Source organism: Spea bombifrons, chromosome 4, assembly GCF_027358695.1.
Source record: "Spea bombifrons isolate aSpeBom1 chromosome 4, aSpeBom1.2.pri, whole genome shotgun sequence".
Classification (NCBI taxonomy): domain Eukaryota; kingdom Metazoa; phylum Chordata; class Amphibia; order Anura; family Pelobatidae; genus Spea; species Spea bombifrons.
The window spans coordinates 108,350,053-108,368,136 of record NC_071090.1 but is presented as its reverse complement, the minus strand read 5'-3'; the positions used below and the strand labels follow the sequence as shown (position 1 = coordinate 108,368,136).

Sequence of the window (18,084 nt, the reverse complement as noted above, 5' to 3'; positions counted from 1 at the left end):
TCCAAGTGGATATTTTTCCATTGGGTCTTCCAAATACATAAAGAAAAAAAGACTATTTTATCCAATTATTCACTTTAACAGCTCGGAGGAAGTTCGCTTTTTTCCCCCCTTCGCCATAACTTTAGTTTTTGCAGATAAATAAAGAGGGAATGACAGAGTGACATCGATGTCTCGGTGGCGCAAGAAAGGGACACGGAGAGGCACTCTTCTTCTGCTGCTGTTCCTGGCGCTGGCACTGGGGGGCGCAGCTCTCTGCCTGGCGTCCTTTAACCTGCTGCTGACGACCACAATCTGGGGCCACAGTCTGTGCCAGGCGCAGATCCAACCAAACCAGGTAAGGGGTCCTCTGCGACCTGGCGAGGCCAGAGCAAATCTACTCATGGCCTACAAGGAGTCCTGAGAGGTCCGAGGCCTCCTCTATTCTAAAAGGGAGATTTAAGCAATAGACAGCCAGGGGTAAGAGGAGACCAGAAACCAAACTGGTTTAAGGTAAGTTGTGAATACAATTACCTAGCAACGTAGAACCTGTGGGCAGATCAGCCACGCTCCCCCCCGTCTAGTCTGCCCCTTTCTCCTTTCTCAGTAGCCATATGTCTACCCCATTGATGTTTAAAAATTACAAAGATAGGTTATGAGAGCCAACTGGGGAGGGCCAACTGTTTCTATACACATTATCGGGGCTCTTGGGCTGTAGAACCCTGCGATACCCTCATACCCAGCAAACATTCTGACCTCCTAGAAAAGAGGGGCATCAGAGGCCCTCTCCGGCTGCCTCTGCTCACACCAGGAAGTGTGCACCGGAAGCATACTTCCTGCACATGCTCAGTAGCACTCCCCTTGAAGTCAACGAGAGCCGAGCTTCCCTTGAAATCAGCGGAGGTAGCAGCAGCCAATCACATGTATGCTAAAAAAACACTGGCGTTCAGACAGCACGCTTTTGATTGGAGGCCACTGCTCCAATTAATTTTAATGGGTTCTCGGGTCTCATTACTGAGCATGTGCAAGAAGTGTACATATGTATGTTTCCTGCTTTCACGAGAGGCAGAGAGGGGAGGAGTTAAAGGAGTCCAATAATAAAAAATTCCCGCCCCCCAATTTGCATGCAGTAAAATGCATTGGGGTGCATACAATTCGGGCTGGCATATTCCAATAAGGGGGTTTCATGGGGTGATAACTGAGGGTAGATGCCTCAACCAGGACACTGTCCTCTGAAAACAGATGACAGGCGGTCACTCTATGATAAAACTAAACCGCGGAATGTAGTGAGCACCTTGAGGATGTGGGCGCTGCCCTGGGTCAAGCATAGTGAAGTACACAGCTGCAGCAGTGCCCCTTAGAGGATATACCAGGTAGATCATGAGTTGTAAGGAAACTGGAGATGGAAGGTGAAATCTTTGAATGGGCCAACAATCTTCAGATGGGTTATATGGGTCTGATTTTTATATACCTCCTTTATGGAAAAAGCATATTATCAGCCTGCAGTGGGTGCGTTGTTGCCCTGTAGCATGAGTTTGATAGAAGTAAAGTATTATTATTAAAATAATGAATAAGACACACAATCTAGCAGCCGATCGGGAAGTGTAGGGTGGGAGACAACATGTTTTAAATATTTCGGGTCCCCCAACCACTGCTCTATTCACAGGCGCAGGGGGTCCAAGGGAGGCTATGTTTAGGTGTCTATCAAGGGGCTCCTCTGCTCCCTAATGGCCCCTATGTCCCAGGCACTTGGACGCCAGGTTCTGAAATTATAGCCCCAGAGCCGAGAGTCCATAAAGGAACACTGTAGCCCTAGTTTCATATAGCATGCATATTAAAGCTGCTCAGCTCCCATTACCCTTACATTTACAGGAAGTGTACTTAAGTACACTTCCTGTTTTCAGTAGAAGCAGCCGGGGGGAGGAGTTAAATGAGACAGATGTTTCATATTCTAACTACAATAAGAAAAGAATGCCTGCACCGATTTGCATGCAGTAAAATGCCTTAGAATCCATGCAAAATGGGCTTTATTTTTACTTTCTCTAACATTTTCAGGCCTAGACTATTCCCATAACTTTGTAAAGACCACACGTAGTTATAGGAAAAGTCTAGATCCAAAAAATGTTTAAAAAAATAAAACAAATAAAATAAAAACCGTAGACAGTAGAGAAATCTCGCAGGCCTCCCTGTTTCCCTTTCTAGACCACCGGGTAAATAGGCCACAGAGGACACAGCAAAGGTCATGGGTTCTGTTCCATCTGCAGCCCCCCGTGACCTTCATTGTTACATCACTGGATGTAAGTTGAAATATGTCAAAAAAAATGCTGAGCAAAACAATATGAAACGTTACTAAAATATCCACAAAGTTCTCAACTGTCATCCCGAATAAAAAGTGTGAAAAACACGCCGTTTGGGTCTGTTAGCGAGGCTGAACACTTTTCTGGAAAATAAAATGTTATCGCCTCAGACATTTAATTTTAATTAATTGATAATTCATTTTTTTATTAATTAATATTAACTTGATGTTCATTATCTAATTTTATTATGAACTTATTATTTATTTAGAGGTTGTTGTTGGATGGTCATAATCTGGTGCACCCTTGCCCTTTTCTTCTGGGGGGGTATTTAAAAAAGACTTCTTGAAATAATCATTTTTTTCCGATAGTAAGGTATTTAATGCCCATGTGGTCACTGCCGACGATGTTCGGATCGGCTCTGTCAGTTCTAGAACATTCTAGTGTCAGAGACACGTATACACACGCCAAGGGCACATACACCCCGCGGAGTGGACAGACACCTTCTAATAACGCTAATTCTCTAAATTTCAGGATCTTCCTCGACAAGGACCAAAGTCGGAGCCTCAGGTGAGACGGATGGAGTATATATGTATGGATGTCAGTGTGGGAGAATATGAGTGTGTTAGCATGAATGTGTGTGTGTGAGCATGAATGTGTGTGTGTGAGCATGAATGTGTGTGTGTGAGCATGAATGTGTGTGTGTTAGTGTGAGAGTGAATATGTGTAAGTGTGTGTTAGTGTAAGTATGTGCGTGTAAATATGTGCGCTAGTGTATATGGGAGGTTACCAGGGAGGGAGCCATGGGTCTATGGCACCATTTGGCTTCATCTGCCCCCTGGGCCGTAAGATGCCAGCCATCCCCTGGCACGCGTTCAGTCATTAATTGTTATGGGTGTTCTATACAGCGTGGGCAGAGCCAGACTCCAGGATCCATTTATATTTCTCTTACTCCGTCTTCTCATGCACTTTTTTTTATTTTACAGATTTTTTATCAGAATGTTTGGGAAAAACAGCAATTTCTTTATCAGAAATTAAGGGAAGAGAAGGATCGCCATAGACGCTCAGGTAATACCGGGCCCCAGCGAATCAGCGCCCCCGGGCGCGTAGCCAAGGAACAAGCGCTACCCGCACAGCCACACGTGCACGTTTAGGGCGTGTAACCTTCAAACGCCTTAAAACTAAGTTGATTCTCAAATTAAAATCACCATCACACCTCCCCCAGCGTATGGAGATCAAAGTAATTGAACACTTAGATTCAATAAGGCCAAAACTAGCCATTAAAATGTGTCCAGATCACCTTGATACCAAGTGCAACTGAAACAAGACAAGTACAACCTTTACATTTAAAACCTTACATACCTTACATGCCATATGCCGGCATTCCGCTTCTTAAGGACGCACAACGCTGGGCGTAAGTGACCTATGTCCTCCGTAATGTTAGCGGGCTGGAGTATTAGCGATCAACCACCGATCTCCCTTTAAACCGGCCCGCTAACCATTGTGTATAATGAATAAGTACAACAGGGGGGCCGAGGCAAAATAAAATATTACATTATTTAATGTAATACCAACAAGTAGTACTGTCTAGTGTTGACTGGAAAGCTAATATTCAGCCATCTTTGGTGAGAATTTTATTGCTCAACTTGTTGCAATTTTCCCCCTACATATATGTAATGAAACAATCTCCTGCTAATGACGCGCACTGCGGGCTGTGCAGGATTAAAAAAAAAAAACCTTTAAAATGTTATTTTTTTCCAGTAAAGAGAAACAAAGAGAGAAACAAAGGAAACCGTAAAACTGCACAAACCTCAGCAGCCCACTACGAAGGTTCAGTAATCTATAGTTTAAAATTGAAATACTCTTCTATAACACTCATAGCCCTCTCTATCACCCCTCCTATTCCTATATATATATATAACCCTCCCTATATCTCCTCCTATTACTGCATATAACCCTCCCTATAACTCTGCCTATTACTGCATATAACCCTCCCTATAACTCCGCCTATTACTCATATACCCCTCCCTATAACTCCTCCTATTACTGCATATAACCCTCCCTATATCTCCTCCTATTACTGCATATAACCCTCCCTATAACTCCGCCTATTACTGCATATAACCCTCCCTATAACTCCGCCTATTACTCATATAACCCCTCCCTATAACTCCTCCTATTACTGCATATAACCCTCCCTATAACTCCTCCTATTACTGCATATAACCCTCCCTATAACTCCTCCTATTACTGCATATAACCCACCCTATAACTCCTCCTATTACTCCATATAACCCCTCCCTATAACTCCTCCTATTACTCCATATAACCTCTCCCTATAACTCCTCCTTTTACTCATATAATCCTCCCTATAACTCCGCCTATTACTCCATATAACCCTCCCTATAACTCCTCCTATTACTCATATAACCCTCCCTATATCTCCTCCCATTACTCATCTAACCCTCCCTATAACTCCTCCTATTACTGCATATAACCCTCCCTATAGCTCCTCCTATTAGTCCAAATAACCCTCCCTATAACTCCTATTACTCCATATAACCCTCCCTATAACTCCTCCTATTACTCCATATAATCCTCCCTATAACTCCTCCTATTACTCCATATATCCCTCCCTATAACTCCTCCTATTACTCATATAACCCCTCCCTATAACTCCTCCTATTACTCCATATAACCCTCCCTATAACTCCTCCTATCACTCATATAACCCTCCTTATAGCTCGTATTACTCCATATAACCCCTCCCTATAACTCCTCCTATTACTCCATCTAACCCTCCCTATAACTCCTCCTATTACTCCATCTAACCCTCCCTATAACTCCTCCTATTACTCATATATCCCTCCCTATAACTCCTCCTATTACTCCATATAACCCCTCCCTATAACTTCTCCTATTACTCCATCTAACCCTCCCTATAACTCCTCCTATTACTCCATCTAACCCTCCCTATAACTGTCCTATTACTCATATATCCTTCCCTATAACTCCTCCTATTACTCATATAACCCCTCCCTATAACTCCTCCTATTACTCATAACCCTCTTTATAGCTCGTATTACTCCATTGAACTTTCTTTTGTATTTGTGCAGTGAGATCACCCAAGGGTTCATTACAAATGAACGCAGGTAAGTTAAATGCACAGCCGCCTCTCGCCTCCCTCTCTCTCTATGCATAACACAAACAGCAATCTCCCCTTTTTGCAGACAGTAATGGTACAATCCGCCACTGGATTGAAGTCCCTCTGAACTCCAGCAGCCCAGTCCAATACGACGACAAGAGGGGGGAATTTACCGTGAGCCGTAGAGGACTATATTATGTGTACTGCCAGGTAACATGAGCATGGACTTCACCATAACGTGTACCCATTGTACAGCACCATGGAATATGATGGCGCTACGTCAAACAATAAATACAGGAGCTCTTGGACGATGGAGGGTGGGGGGGCTCCTGTAGCTCTGTGCCGAATTGCTTTGAATATTTGCCCGTATTTCCCCATGTCTGGTACCCCAAAGGCCTATCCAGTTGTTTCCTTAAGAAAACAGGGGCATACGGATGAGTTAGGGTTTATATACAGAGCAGGTGATTTTGTTCACGCTTCATTTCTGTCCCTTTTCCCATCTTTAAGGTCCATTTCAATGAGGACCACAGCATCTACATCAAGCTCGATCTCCTCCTGGACGGCTCGTTGATCTTCCGTTGCCTGCAGGAATTCTCCGCGACGGCCGCCAGCATTCGTGGACCCGAGCGCAAGACCTGCGGCGTCTCCGGTCTCCTCACGCTCCCTTCTGGCTCCTCTCTCCGCGTCCGCACGCTCCCCGACGTCAGCTTGCGGGTAGAGCATTTCCTAACCTACTTTGGGCTTTTTCAGGTCCACTGAACCTGATACAAAAAGTTTACCCTAGTAGGGGGGGGTGGGAGCGGGCAGTAGGATGCCCACCCCATTCTGAACTTCTATTACAAGTCTGGACTACAGGCACAGAACCCACCGTAAAACCGAAATACACACGAGAAACCACGAGGACTACAGAGTCAAAAATCCAACTCATAGATGATTGATGCCACAATCTATAGTTAGAACCATCCAAGACATTTGTTAAACCCTAATCAGATGATTATTGGCTAAAACCGGTTTGCTAATCTAGAGCAGGATGAGACAATAATACCAACCCCAACTGGATGGGTGCCTTCACCTTTCCAAAACCAATGAACAAACTCAGCTGCAATGCCCGTGGTGTGTAACCCCCACGTCGTCCGAACCAGCGAGACGTAGAAAAAATATCACGGAAGCAAGAAATCGGTACAGATTCCATGTCTACAGCAAAAGAGGAACCGATGGATTGGCACATGGATATCTAGAATCAAGATACGGTGAGATATTGGCACAATTTTGACATCTAGAACCGAGATATGGTGAGATATTGGCACACATTTCATATCCTGAACCAGGGACAGAGCAAGTGATGGCCACTCATTTCATATCCAGAACCAGGGAGAAAGAGATTGGCACTCATTTCATATCCAGAACCAGGGAGAAAGAGATTGGCACTCATTTCATATCCAGAACCAAAGAGAGAGCGATTGGCACTCATTTCATATCCAGAGCCAGGGAGAAAGAGATTGACACTCATTTCATATCCAGAACCAGGGAGAAAGAGATTGGCACTCATTTCATATCCAGAACCAGGGAGAAAAAGATTGGCACTCATTTCATATCCAGAACCAGGGAGAAAGAGATTGGCACTCATTTCAAATCCAGAACCAGGGAGAAAGAGATTGGCACTCGTTTCATATCCAGAACCAGGGAGAAATGAAAAGATTGGCACACATTGGAGTTCAGAACCCCACTAACAATTAAGAACTGGTGAGATTTCCATGTACAATTACCCAGAATGCACTGTAAATCCAGAATCAGTGAATTAGAACTAGACAGGGAGAAGCAGGAGATGGACTGAACATCGCACCCATTCCTCTAAACCAGGAGGGCTGGAATTGTGGATACTACTACAGACCTGGGGTGGACTAAAAGTTCAGAACCAAGGAATGAGATATCTGGACCATGAATCCCAGCACAGAATGGGACAACTAGAGACGGTAACAAGAACTACAGGCCCCAGAATGCACTGCGATCCACATCATCCTTCTATACTTCACCACTGAGCCACCCCAGACTATATGTGCTTAGGGTTGTCATATTGGCCGATGTTTCCAGGATGCTGATCCCCAGCCGTAAGTCATACCTGGGAACTCTCCCGGATTCACTGCGAGACTGCGGGTGAAGGGTCACATCTCCAGGTCACAACAGAGACTGGGTGATGGGCGTTTAGGAACACCCACTCCCCACCCCTTTCCCCTCCCACCCCATTATAAATTTAAAGTGTTTGGAGGTAGCATCGCCCAAGTACGTCATCAGTCCCGTCCGCATACATTATCAGTCCCAGCCACTTACGTCATCAGTCCCGTCCAGCACTAACCCAGTGCCCCCCCCAAAGAAGAAGAACCTACAGTATGTGGGATTCATGAACCCACAGCAGGGCATCAACATAATCCCAATCGTAATGCAGGGAAGCACTTTATAGGTAATGGTCAGCAGCATGTATAAAACAGGTGTATGCGGGGGGGAAACTGCTGATATGGCAACCCTATTTGTCCTCCTAACCACTCCCATATCCATGCTGGGTTTTTACATACGCATAATAAAGGTATATTTCATACAGGTGTAACATGCGGCTACAGATGCAGGTGTACTAACTGCAGAAGTATTTGTCGGTATATTGTAATAAATGCAGTCTATACATACCGCTTCTATTAATGGATCGTCTTTGCAGTTACAGGCCGCTCGGCACTTAGATTGGCCAAAGAGGGACACTTTTTGTTTAGGGGGTGTGGTCGGGGGCGGGGCTTCACTCAGACTGGGAGGTTAAGGTCCTAAAAAGCGATGGTCCATCCAAAAGCGGGGTGGGAGCTTGGAAGCGATACCAAGGGATCTACCATAACTTCCTGTTCTCGGGGTCACCGGGATTATTCCTCCCTATTAAGTTATCTCTCCCCTGTTGTTAAGTTGCTGATTATTTTTAATTGGTTCAGGCAGCCTTGGTAAGAAGAGAAGGGAGAGAACTTCTGGACAGAAGATTAATTAGATAATTGTGCCGCAGTTATACGCCGATTTTAAATGTTTTTAATTTTAATCTACATTTTTCCAAAACAATTAAAAGATCGAGACAAAAAAACACAATCTTATTGGTAGTTTTCAGGGATTATACTTTTTACCATAAGGGAGGATCGTAAGGACCTAGAATGTTCGTCCACTGGATGGGGCTGAGATAACAGAGCGAGAACACACAGCAGTCTGTGGGTCAGCAATTAAACAGAGAACAGCTTAACCCAAGAGCTGACACTCCGCTTGCACACCTACTGTCCTAGACGGTTTGGCTCAAGCGCCTCATCACTCACCCTCCAGCTGGCATTCCCACGAGCGATTCACGAGGAAAAGGAGAAGCTCAGTGTTTTCCCCAGAAGCATGCAAATATCTTTCAAGTACAGATAGTAAATAGCTACTGTACTTCCCTTACTGCGGCTCTGTTATTCCACCCCGATACTCTGTAACGGCCCTTACAATCTCTCCTTTGTTTAACTTATCTCACAATCTAATAATTGTTTTCACTCAAATTCCTGCACTTTTCCTCTCCCTCTCTCCCTCTCTCTCTCCCTCTCCCTCTCTCTCTCTCTCCCTCCCTCTCCCTCTCTCTCTCTCTCTGTCCCCAAACTCTCTTTAGCTGAACTAAGTTCTATCTCCTCAAACTCGTCACTCCCGGGATCCTTTCTCCCAACAGATTTTCTCCTTCTTCCCCTTTTTTTCCTCTCCCCAAGATTCTCTCTGCTGAACTATTTCTCCCAATCTTTATTTTACCCAGGTCTCTTTTCTTCTCTCTCCAAACTTTCCTCTCTACTTCTCCTGTTCTTTTTTATCTCCGTTTTCTCTCTCCGCTGTTCTTTTACTAAACGCTTTCTCACCCCTAAAGTTTCTCCCCAAACCTTTTCTCTCCGTTTCAAAGTCTTATCTCTCCTTCTTGCTCTTCACAAACTTTTACATTCGATATTTAGACCTCTTCTTTCTGTCCTTTTCTCCACCTCTCTCCCATCTTTTTTCTTTCCCCAAATTTTTTCTTTTCTTACATTGTTATTCTTTTCCTAAACATTCCCTCATTCCTCCCCAAACACGTTCTCTATCTTCCTTTCTTGTTCTTCCCAAACCTTGCATTCTCTCTCCAGACCCTTTTTCTCATCCCTCCCCATTTTTCTCTTCTTTTTCATATATTTTCTCCCCGAACCTCTTTTCCAGAACCTCATCTCTCTTTCTTGTCTTCTCACGCCTTTACGTTCTCTATTCAGACCCCTTCTATCTCTTTTTCCCATCTCTCTCTCTCCCCAAACATTTTCTCTCTTCTCAAACTGTTTCTTATGTTCTCATTTCTTAAACATTCTCTCTTTCCCCTGAACCTTTTCTCCCCAAACCTTTTCTCTCTCTGTTCCAGAGTCCTGTCTCTCTTTCCAAACCTTTAATTTTCCGACCTCTCTCTCTCTCTCTTCGTGCTGTCTCTTCTTCTTTCCAGTCTCTCTTTTCCGTGATCTTCTCCTCACTATTTGCTGCTAACCTCATTCTCATCTCCAACTTTCAGTTTCATTCTTTCACCCTGGCTCTCTGCCTCCCTCCATCTCGCTTTGACCAACGTGCAGAATACCACCTGGATTCATTCCTTCTGTCTTCTGCAGAAATGTCTCTTGCTTCCTGCTAGACCTGCTGGTAGAGTAAGTCTCTTTTCTAATCATCGCTGTCTCTGTTTATCTCTCTATAGACCCCTCAATTCTTGTAACAGTTCTATATTTTTATTACGCATTAGAATGATGCAATAATCCCTTAATCTCCTCGTTTCTGTCACGCCTTCTACTCTGCTTTCTTCCTCTCCCAAATTAAAAAGCAGAAGCTGGAGTCACAATGTGCCGTGTGCCGACAGTAAGCGGGTCCGTTGGGCTGGCACAAGGATTTTGGGGGGGTACCGGGTCCTGGCTGGGGGTTATCGTCTGTCTCGTTGCACTGATATGCCAATCAATCCATCTCGGGGACCTGCGGAGGGAACTCTCTCTTATTCAAAAAAATAAAGAAGATAGAGCGCAGGTGAGTGACGAAATATGTGAGACGCGGACCGAGAGCGGGTTAAATGGGTGAGAGACAGTCTTGATTAAAGTGACATGTCTAGAAGCGCAGGAGACCCCCCTGTCCAGCTTTCTATGATTCACGTAAAGCTATCACGTAAAATGTTTTATCTATATAAAATCGGAGTAGTAGATACGAAGAACGGACATCCAGTAGAAGAAGCGCAGGTAAAAGCGGTAAAGAAATTCAAGAGAGCTTTTCCCATCTGGGTCACGTTAAATGAAACACTTTCAATTGTCAGGACTGTCCTTGCAACCACAGGACTATTAGCAGCTGTGTAAATGATAGCAGCCTCATGTTATTCCGTCCACCGACCTAAACATATATGTATTAGAACCCCCCCCCCTGCTATGTGTACTCCATGAGGGGAGCCATCTCAACTTCCTCTCCTTGGGATCAGCGCAATTATTCCTCCCCATTATGTTCTCTCTACGTTGTTGATTAGTTCAGACAGCCTTTAAAAGGGTGAAGGCAGAGAATTTCACGCATTAAAATGCCGGTTTGGTTTTGACCACCCCTTCCATGAGACATACCCCCCCCAACCTTTCAGGGCTGTAGACGGGTGGGACTGACTGCCCGCCATATCCAAAGAGCCATCGCACGGCGCTCAGCTTCAGAGTGTCACGAGGCACAGACCTCCACTGATTTTACAGCTCACTGGGTCATGGGATCTCCACTGCCCGGGATTAAACCTGCAGAGGAAAGAATAAAGCGGCAGATCCGTTTATTTGCTTGACGTGCTAGAGAGTGCAGTTCATGTTGTTGTCTAAGTGGAACGGCAGCTTTAAATGGCTTTGGGCAGAAGACCTTAGTGACCTTGTGGGGACCTCCAGCTCGAAGGCGTCTCGATGAGTTTTTAATAGATGCTTTAAGTGAATTCCATTCATAGACGAGTTCAGGTGATAGGGAACGTTCCATATCACTGATGGAACCAAGTCTCGTAAACGACCAACCCTAGCGAGGTTCTCCTGCAGGATCTGAGGTGGTGTACCGATGGACCGCGGGGCTTAGAAGGCAAGGGTAGATGAGGCCTTGGACCGGTCCCATCACATCTCAGCTCCAGCTTCATTTCATGCCCTGTCTTGGGTTCATCAGAGCTGCTGTCCCGGAGACGCGTTCTTCGCCTTACTGAGAAAGGTCGGAGAGGCCAGAGGAATGGGAAGGCTAATGTTTCAGCCGTTTCTCGGATATCGATGTTAATCGGGGTTGGGGGCATCCATAGAACGACCCCACTATGCATCACACGCTGTACACTTTTACTGCAGGTCAGGAGGCACCATAATCCAGACGATGAATCCTTCAACCTGTGGCCCAAAGAGAAGCGGGACCTGGCAGGGAGACGACGGAGGAGACACAATGGTGAGCAGGGTAGGTCGAGGTATCACACAACACACGCGGTGACTTTCCCAACCTACGGCGGCGCCACCACCAGCCGCTCCCTCCATTCTGGGCTCCTCGTCATGGACATCCGGCACCGGGCAGATGTACCCGCTCACGGGCTTTTACTCTGCACACTCGCTCTGTTTTAAAAAGTTTTAAATATCGTTCACATTTGGCAAGAAGATAAAGTTGTGAAATAAGCGATTAGAGAAAGTAACTTCCTTAAACTGTTTGTTACAATGTATCCTCCCAACAAAAGGGATCAACACACGGCTCCTTCGGTCTGTGTCGCCCTGCGGGGGGAGGGGCAGACTCCCGTCTCCTTCGGTCTGTGTTGCCCTGCAGGGGGAGGGGCAGACTCCCGGCTCCTTCGGTCTGTGTTGCCCTGCAGGGGGAGGGGCAGACTCCCGGCTCCTTCGGTCTGTGTCGCCCTGCGGGGGTAGGGGCAGACTCCCGGCTCCTTCGGTCTGTGTCGCCCTGCGGGGGAGGGGCAGACTCCCGGCTCCTTTGGTCTGTGTCGCCCTGCGGGGGGAGGGGCAGACTCCCGGCTCCTTCGGTTTGTGTCGCCCTGCGGGGGGAGGGGCAGACTCCCGGCTCCTTTGGTCTGTGTCGGCCTGCAGGGGGAGGGGCAGACTCCCGGCTCCTTCGGTTTGTGTCGCCCTGCGGGGGGAGGGGCAGACTCCCGGCTCCTTCGGTTTGTGTCGCCCTGCGGGGGGAGGGGCAGACTCCCGTCTCCTTCGGTTTGTGTCGCCCTGCGGGGGGAGGGGCAGACTCCCGTCTCCTTCGGTTTGTGTGACCCTGCTGGGGGAGGGGCAGACTCCCGTCTCCTTCGGTTTGTGTCACCCTGCGGGGGGAGGGGCAGACTCCTGTCTCCTTCGGTCTGTGTCACCCTGCAGGAGAGGGGCAGACTCCCAGCTCCTTCGGTCTGTGTCGCCCTGTGGGGGGGAGGGGCAGACTCCCGGCTCCTTCGGTTTGTGTCGCCCTGCGGGGGGGAGGGGCAGACTCCCGGCTCCTTTGGTCGGTGTCGCCATGCGGGGGAGGGGCAGACGCCCGGCTCTTTCGGTCTGTGTCGCCCTGCGGGGGGAGGGGCAGACTCCAGGCTCCTTCGGTCTGTGTTGCCCTGTGGAGGGAGGGGCAGACTCCCGGCTCTTTCAGTCGGTGTCGCCCTGCGGGGGAGGGGCGGACTCCCGGCCCCTTCGGTCTGTGTCACACTGCGGGGGAGGGGCAGACTCCCAGCTCCTTCTGTGTCGCCCTGGATGGGGAGTGGCAAGCACAGCTTCTTCTGTCTGTCACTCTGCAGGGGGAGATGTAGACTCCCGGCTCCTTCTGTTTGTGACGCCCTGCGAGGGGCCGGATAGACAGCTCATCTTTCACATTTTCTTTTTTCAGGAAAGCACGCTCTTCTGCACCTGGTGCCTGCCTCTTTCTCTTCTCCAGATGGTGAGACCATAACCCATTTCCATATGAGTTCTTAGAACATAAGCTCCCCCAGAAGGAAGGGATCCCAAGGTTCTACGGGAATACTCCATTCTAAAAGTTGCCGCTGACAGCAGAATCCGATACAGTTATCTATCAACTGCCCGTCCATATTTTGATTAACTCATGTATGGGATCGACGTACGGCATATAAGACAAAACCAACGACCCAATAACATACCGCCCAATATTTCAGGACACCATAGTTGACAGCTTGCCCTCCATACCTAAAGTGCCACCGCGTGGAGTTACAGAGGATATCCTCATCCTCACTGTCTGCAAAAACAGCTGCCCGGGGAAAAAGGGCACAAAAACCATGACTGGCCTAAGAAAGCTGAGACACTTGGGAGGTATGAAACAGGTTGTCCTTTAAAGCAGGGACTAATAAGCACCTGTAAATAATCATAACCAGGCATTGCTCCATAATATTATCACTCGCTCAGCACTATGAAGGGCTGACCCCGGGCAAACGCCCTGCATAATGTATAGTTAAATACTGGTTCGCAAAATAAAGGTGAGGACTTTTCTCTACAGCCATGTGAGACTTTGATTCTGAAGGCGCCACATGATTTCGTGTGATTTCATGAGATTTAGTGTGATTTCATGTGATTTCGTGTGATTTCATGTGGTTTTGTGTGATTTTATGTGATTTCATGTGATTTCGTGTGATTTCATGTGATTTTGTGTGATTTCGTGTGATTTTATGTGATTTTGTGTGATTTCGTGTGATTTCGTGTGATTTCCGATCGCTCCTGTCTTCCAGCGTTTCAGGACGTCACGTACATATCATGGAAAGTGTCTCTACACGAGGGTAAAGCCTTCGAGCTTCAGAGAGAAAGTGTCCGAGTGAAACATTCCGGGGTATACTATATATACAGCCAGGTACTCTCTATAACACACACAGCTGTCTCTTACTCTGCACCTCTCTATAACACACACAGCTGTCTCTTACTCTGCACCTCTCTATAACACACACAGCTGTCTCTCGATCTGCCCCTCACTATATAACACACACATCTATCGCTCGCTCTGCCCCTCTCTGTATTACATACACATCTATCTCCCGCTCTGCCCCTCTCTGTATAACATACACCTCTATATCTCGCTCTGCCCCTCTCTGTATCACATACACATCTATCTCTTGCTCTGCCCCTCTCTGTATTACATACACATCTATCTCCCGCTCTGCCCCTCTCTGTATAACATACACATCTATCTCCCGCTCTGCCCCTCTCTGTATTACATACACCTCTATATCTCGCTCTGCCACTCTCTGTATAACACACACATCTATCTCCCGCTCTGCCCCTCTCTGTATATTATACCCAGCTCTCTCTCACCTGCCCCCCCCCTTCTAGGGCCTTTACACGGATATTACGTTCACCATGGGTCAGCTGGTGACGCGGAGAGCGGAAGGGGAATCTGGAATGGGGGACATTCTGCTGAGGTGCGTGCAGAGTATGCCGCAGGACAAGCTGCAGGCTTATAACACGTGCTACAGCGCAGGTGAGATCACGGCAGCCAGATAGCCAAGTCCTCCGTAGCGCATTACCAAACTGTTTTACCGGAGGGTACCGAGCGGCCCTGGGGGACAGTATGAAGAAGTTTCTGAATCTGAGGGGCCAAATCGCTGCTGTAACCAACAGTGTCGCCGGCCACGGGTCCCGTATCAGTTACATTACCTGACATTTGCAACAATGCACGGTACGTACTTACGACCAAGCGTTCCTGAGCCTAAAGGGTTAATCGCGGTATAACGCCGGTAAAATCCAAGGTGCGACACCGGTTATCCATCCGTTACATTCAAACAGCGTATTTTACTTTAAAGGTAAATGGGCGTCTGTCCATTAATGTAGCTTTCCTTTGCTGGGCTACTCCGTGCTGTGTTACCCAGTTACCCAAGTCTATCTTATTATAGAGGCCGACTTGTTACAAGGCAAGGCGACCTCTTCGGCCCAGGTAAGCTGCCATGAGATGGAAAACGAAATCTCGCCCATTAGCCATGCATCACTTTGGGCCAACCTGATCCTTCTTGAAGGAGATGCTCACCAAGGTCGGCCCCTGGATCATGGTATCAGATGACCTGCTCTGTCTCGCTCTGCCCTTCCGATCAGATGAGGGGTTTTGTGTTTCTTATCGGACCAGGCCTTAAATATTTCGATTCTGTTGTTTTCACCCTTCAAGGAGTCTTCCGGCTGCAGAAAGGAGACGTCATCAGCCTCGTCGTTCCGAGATATAACGCCAGCGTGGACGCCAACGGATATTCAACCTTCTTTGGCCTGGTCAAGCTCTAGATGGAACTCTTTAAGACGATGTCCTCTCAGACCCGTCCTCGCGTCTCTCTCTCTGAAGAACGGAGGCCAAAAGCGTGAATTCCCAATATGATGCTGCTATTGCTTCCTGACGTTTAGCTGCAAGCTCTGCTGGCGAGAGAAACACAAACAGCAATAATAAAGATATTAACCCTTCAGAGATAGGAGCCGGGGTCCGCCCGTACCCCCCCCCATAGGGTGACATGGACAGATGGAATAATTGTATTTATTTTTGGGGAAAATCAGAAACCCGCAGAACAGAATAAAAGGGATTTCGCCATTTATAACAGCTTCAGTGTTTCAACAAATAGCACATTTTTTTTACTGAATAAGTTAAAATAATAAATGTATTTTGCATTCATCCTCCTTTACTGATTATCTGTTAAAATGCGATTATCTCTGGGTGTTACCATGAAATTATACGGATTTATGGAAAAAAAATATTATTCATTTTGCTAATTTTTCCCTGCCATAAGTTTGTGGCGGTTGGGTGGCGGTTGAAGTTGCGGTTAAGTACGGGGTGGAAAATAAACATTTTCGGGGGGGGGGTTCAGATGTAGGGAGTCCAAAACCTTCCTTAGCGCACCTTACATCCCAGAAGTGAGTATGTCCTCCCCTGAGCCTCCCTCACAGCCCATACTCTGCTGGGATAGAACCTGGTTTCAGCAGCCTGCGTGACTTCTCTATATCCATCAGGGCACCTTCCTTCTTCACTGTAATTGGTTCGTCCAAAATTATGAAATTACGCATTGCTGGGGGGGTATATTACTGTATACAGCGCTGGGGGTTATATTACTGTATACAGTGCTGGGGGGTTATATTACTGTATATAGCGCTGGGGGGTTATATTACTGTATACAGCGCTGGGGGTTATATTACTGTATACAGTGCTGGGGATTATATTACTGTATACAGCGCTGGGGGTTATATTACTGTATACAGCGCTGGGGGTTATATTACTGTATACAGCGCTGGGGGTTATATTACTGTATACAGCGCTGGGGGTTATATTACTGTATACAGCGCTGGGGGGGTATATTACTGTATACAGTGCTGGGGGTTATATTACTGTATACAGCGCTGGGGGTTATATTACTGTATACAGCGCTGGGGGTTATATTACTGTATACAGCGCTGGGGGTTATATTACTGTATACAGCGCTGGGGGGGTATATTACTGTATACAGTGCTGGGGGTTATATTACTGTATACAGCGCTGGGGGTTATATTACTGTATACAGCGCTGGGGGGTATATTACTGTATACAGTGCTGGGGGTTATATTACTGTATACAGCGCTGGGGGGTTATATTACTGTATACAGCGCTGGGGTTATATTTCTGTATACAGTGCTGGGGTTATATTACTGTATACAGCGCTGGGGGGGTATATTACTGTATACAGTGCTGGGGGTTATATTACTGTATACAGCGCTGGGGGTTATATTACTGTATACAGCGCTGGGGGTTATATTACTGTATACAGCGCTGGGGGTTATATTACTGTATACAGCGCTGGGGGTTATATTACTGTATACAGCGCTGGGGGGTTATATTACTGTATACAGCGCTGGGGGGGTTATATTACTGTATACAGCGCTGGGGGTTATATTACTGTATATAGCGCTGGGGGTTATATTACTGTATATAGTGCTGGGGGTTATATTACTGTATACAGTGCTGGGGGCTATATTACTGTATACAGCGCTGGGGGGTTATATTACTGTATACAGCGCTGGGGGGGGTATGCTATTTACAGATTGAAATATATGTGTAAAACATCCTGATAAAGTTCAGTTTAAGGGAAGCAGCCTTTAACTTTCTGTCAGAAAACTGGATCCAAACCTCCTTTATAGCGAGAATTGAGAAAGCGTTTTAAATTAAATATTCTTAAACGGCCAAATCTACCCCTTTCAACACAAAATAAAATGGTCTGACCCAAATTAACTGTTATCCGTACTAATTACACAGGTTCAGTTTGCCCTTAACAAACGTGGATGCCGCACTCTTTCCCTTAACAAGTTCCGCTCTTTCCGAACGCTCTACGCGACCTTCCTTTCGGTCTCTATGATACCACTGCTTCGCCCCGCCCTTTCCTCGCCTTCTCTCTTCCTATTGGCTGCAAAATTTCCCTCCCCCTCTTCGCGTTTTTGACTTTCGTAGCCTATCCATCGGCCAGCCGCGGCTACTTTCCTATCTTCTATTGGCCAACCTCCAACTCCCATCTGGATTTTATTGGTGAATACACGCTCAAGGGCGTGTCCTGCCGTTCCACGTGCTGTTTCCGAGCAGCGTGTTTTCATCCTAGCTCCCGGAGGCGGAAGTGAAGGTATTAATGGTTATCACCCGAGCCCAGCACCCTCCATACGGCACATTTTATTAACTTTAACCTCTCAAGTGCCGTTTAGA

At 46.8% G+C, this 18,084-nt stretch overlaps 2 protein-coding genes across 2 annotated transcripts; both read left to right on the top strand.

Annotated features, from left to right (window-relative positions):
- Positions 1 to 72: 72 nt before the first annotated feature.
- TNFSF12 (TNF superfamily member 12) lies at positions 73 to 6,865 on the top strand. The gene is made up of 7 exons (XM_053464808.1): positions 73 to 334; positions 2,805 to 2,840; positions 3,257 to 3,338; positions 4,032 to 4,100; positions 5,387 to 5,422; positions 5,501 to 5,625; positions 5,923 to 6,865. Exons 1-7 carry the CDS (start codon positions 167 to 169, stop codon positions 6,172 to 6,174), a joined length of 768 nt encoding a protein of 255 aa, XP_053320783.1. The 5' UTR covers positions 73 to 166; the 3' UTR covers positions 6,175 to 6,865.
- A 3,138-nt stretch (positions 6,866 to 10,003) lies between these two features.
- Positions 10,004 to 15,692, top strand: TNFSF13 (TNF superfamily member 13). The gene is made up of 6 exons (XM_053464496.1): positions 10,004 to 10,470; positions 11,775 to 11,868; positions 13,279 to 13,329; positions 14,129 to 14,247; positions 14,724 to 14,871; positions 15,550 to 15,692. Exons 1-6 carry the CDS (start codon positions 10,291 to 10,293, stop codon positions 15,657 to 15,659), a joined length of 702 nt encoding a protein of 233 aa, XP_053320471.1. The 5' UTR covers positions 10,004 to 10,290; the 3' UTR covers positions 15,660 to 15,692.
- The last annotated feature ends 2,392 nt before the right edge of the window (positions 15,693 to 18,084 follow it).

Excerpts from the sequence above, each read along its gene's own strand:
- TNFSF12 (XM_053464808.1), top strand. The coding sequence starts at position 167 with ATGTCTCGGTGGCGCAAGAAAGGGACACGGAGAGGCACTCTTCTTCTG. Across the intron at positions 5,423-5,500 it reads TTCATTACAAATGAACGCAG|ACAGTAATGGTACAATCCGC; the intron begins GTAAGTTAAATG and ends CCCTTTTTGCAG. Across the intron at positions 5,626-5,922 it reads TATATTATGTGTACTGCCAG|GTCCATTTCAATGAGGACCA; the intron begins GTAACATGAGCA and ends CCCATCTTTAAG.
- TNFSF13 (XM_053464496.1), top strand. The coding sequence starts at position 10,291 with ATGTGCCGTGTGCCGACAGTAAGCGGGTCCGTTGGGCTGGCACAAGGA. Across the intron at positions 10,471-11,774 it reads ATAAAGAAGATAGAGCGCAG|GTCAGGAGGCACCATAATCC; the intron begins GTGAGTGACGAA and ends CTTTTACTGCAG. Across the intron at positions 13,330-14,128 it reads CTCTTTCTCTTCTCCAGATG|CGTTTCAGGACGTCACGTAC; the intron begins GTGAGACCATAA and ends CCTGTCTTCCAG.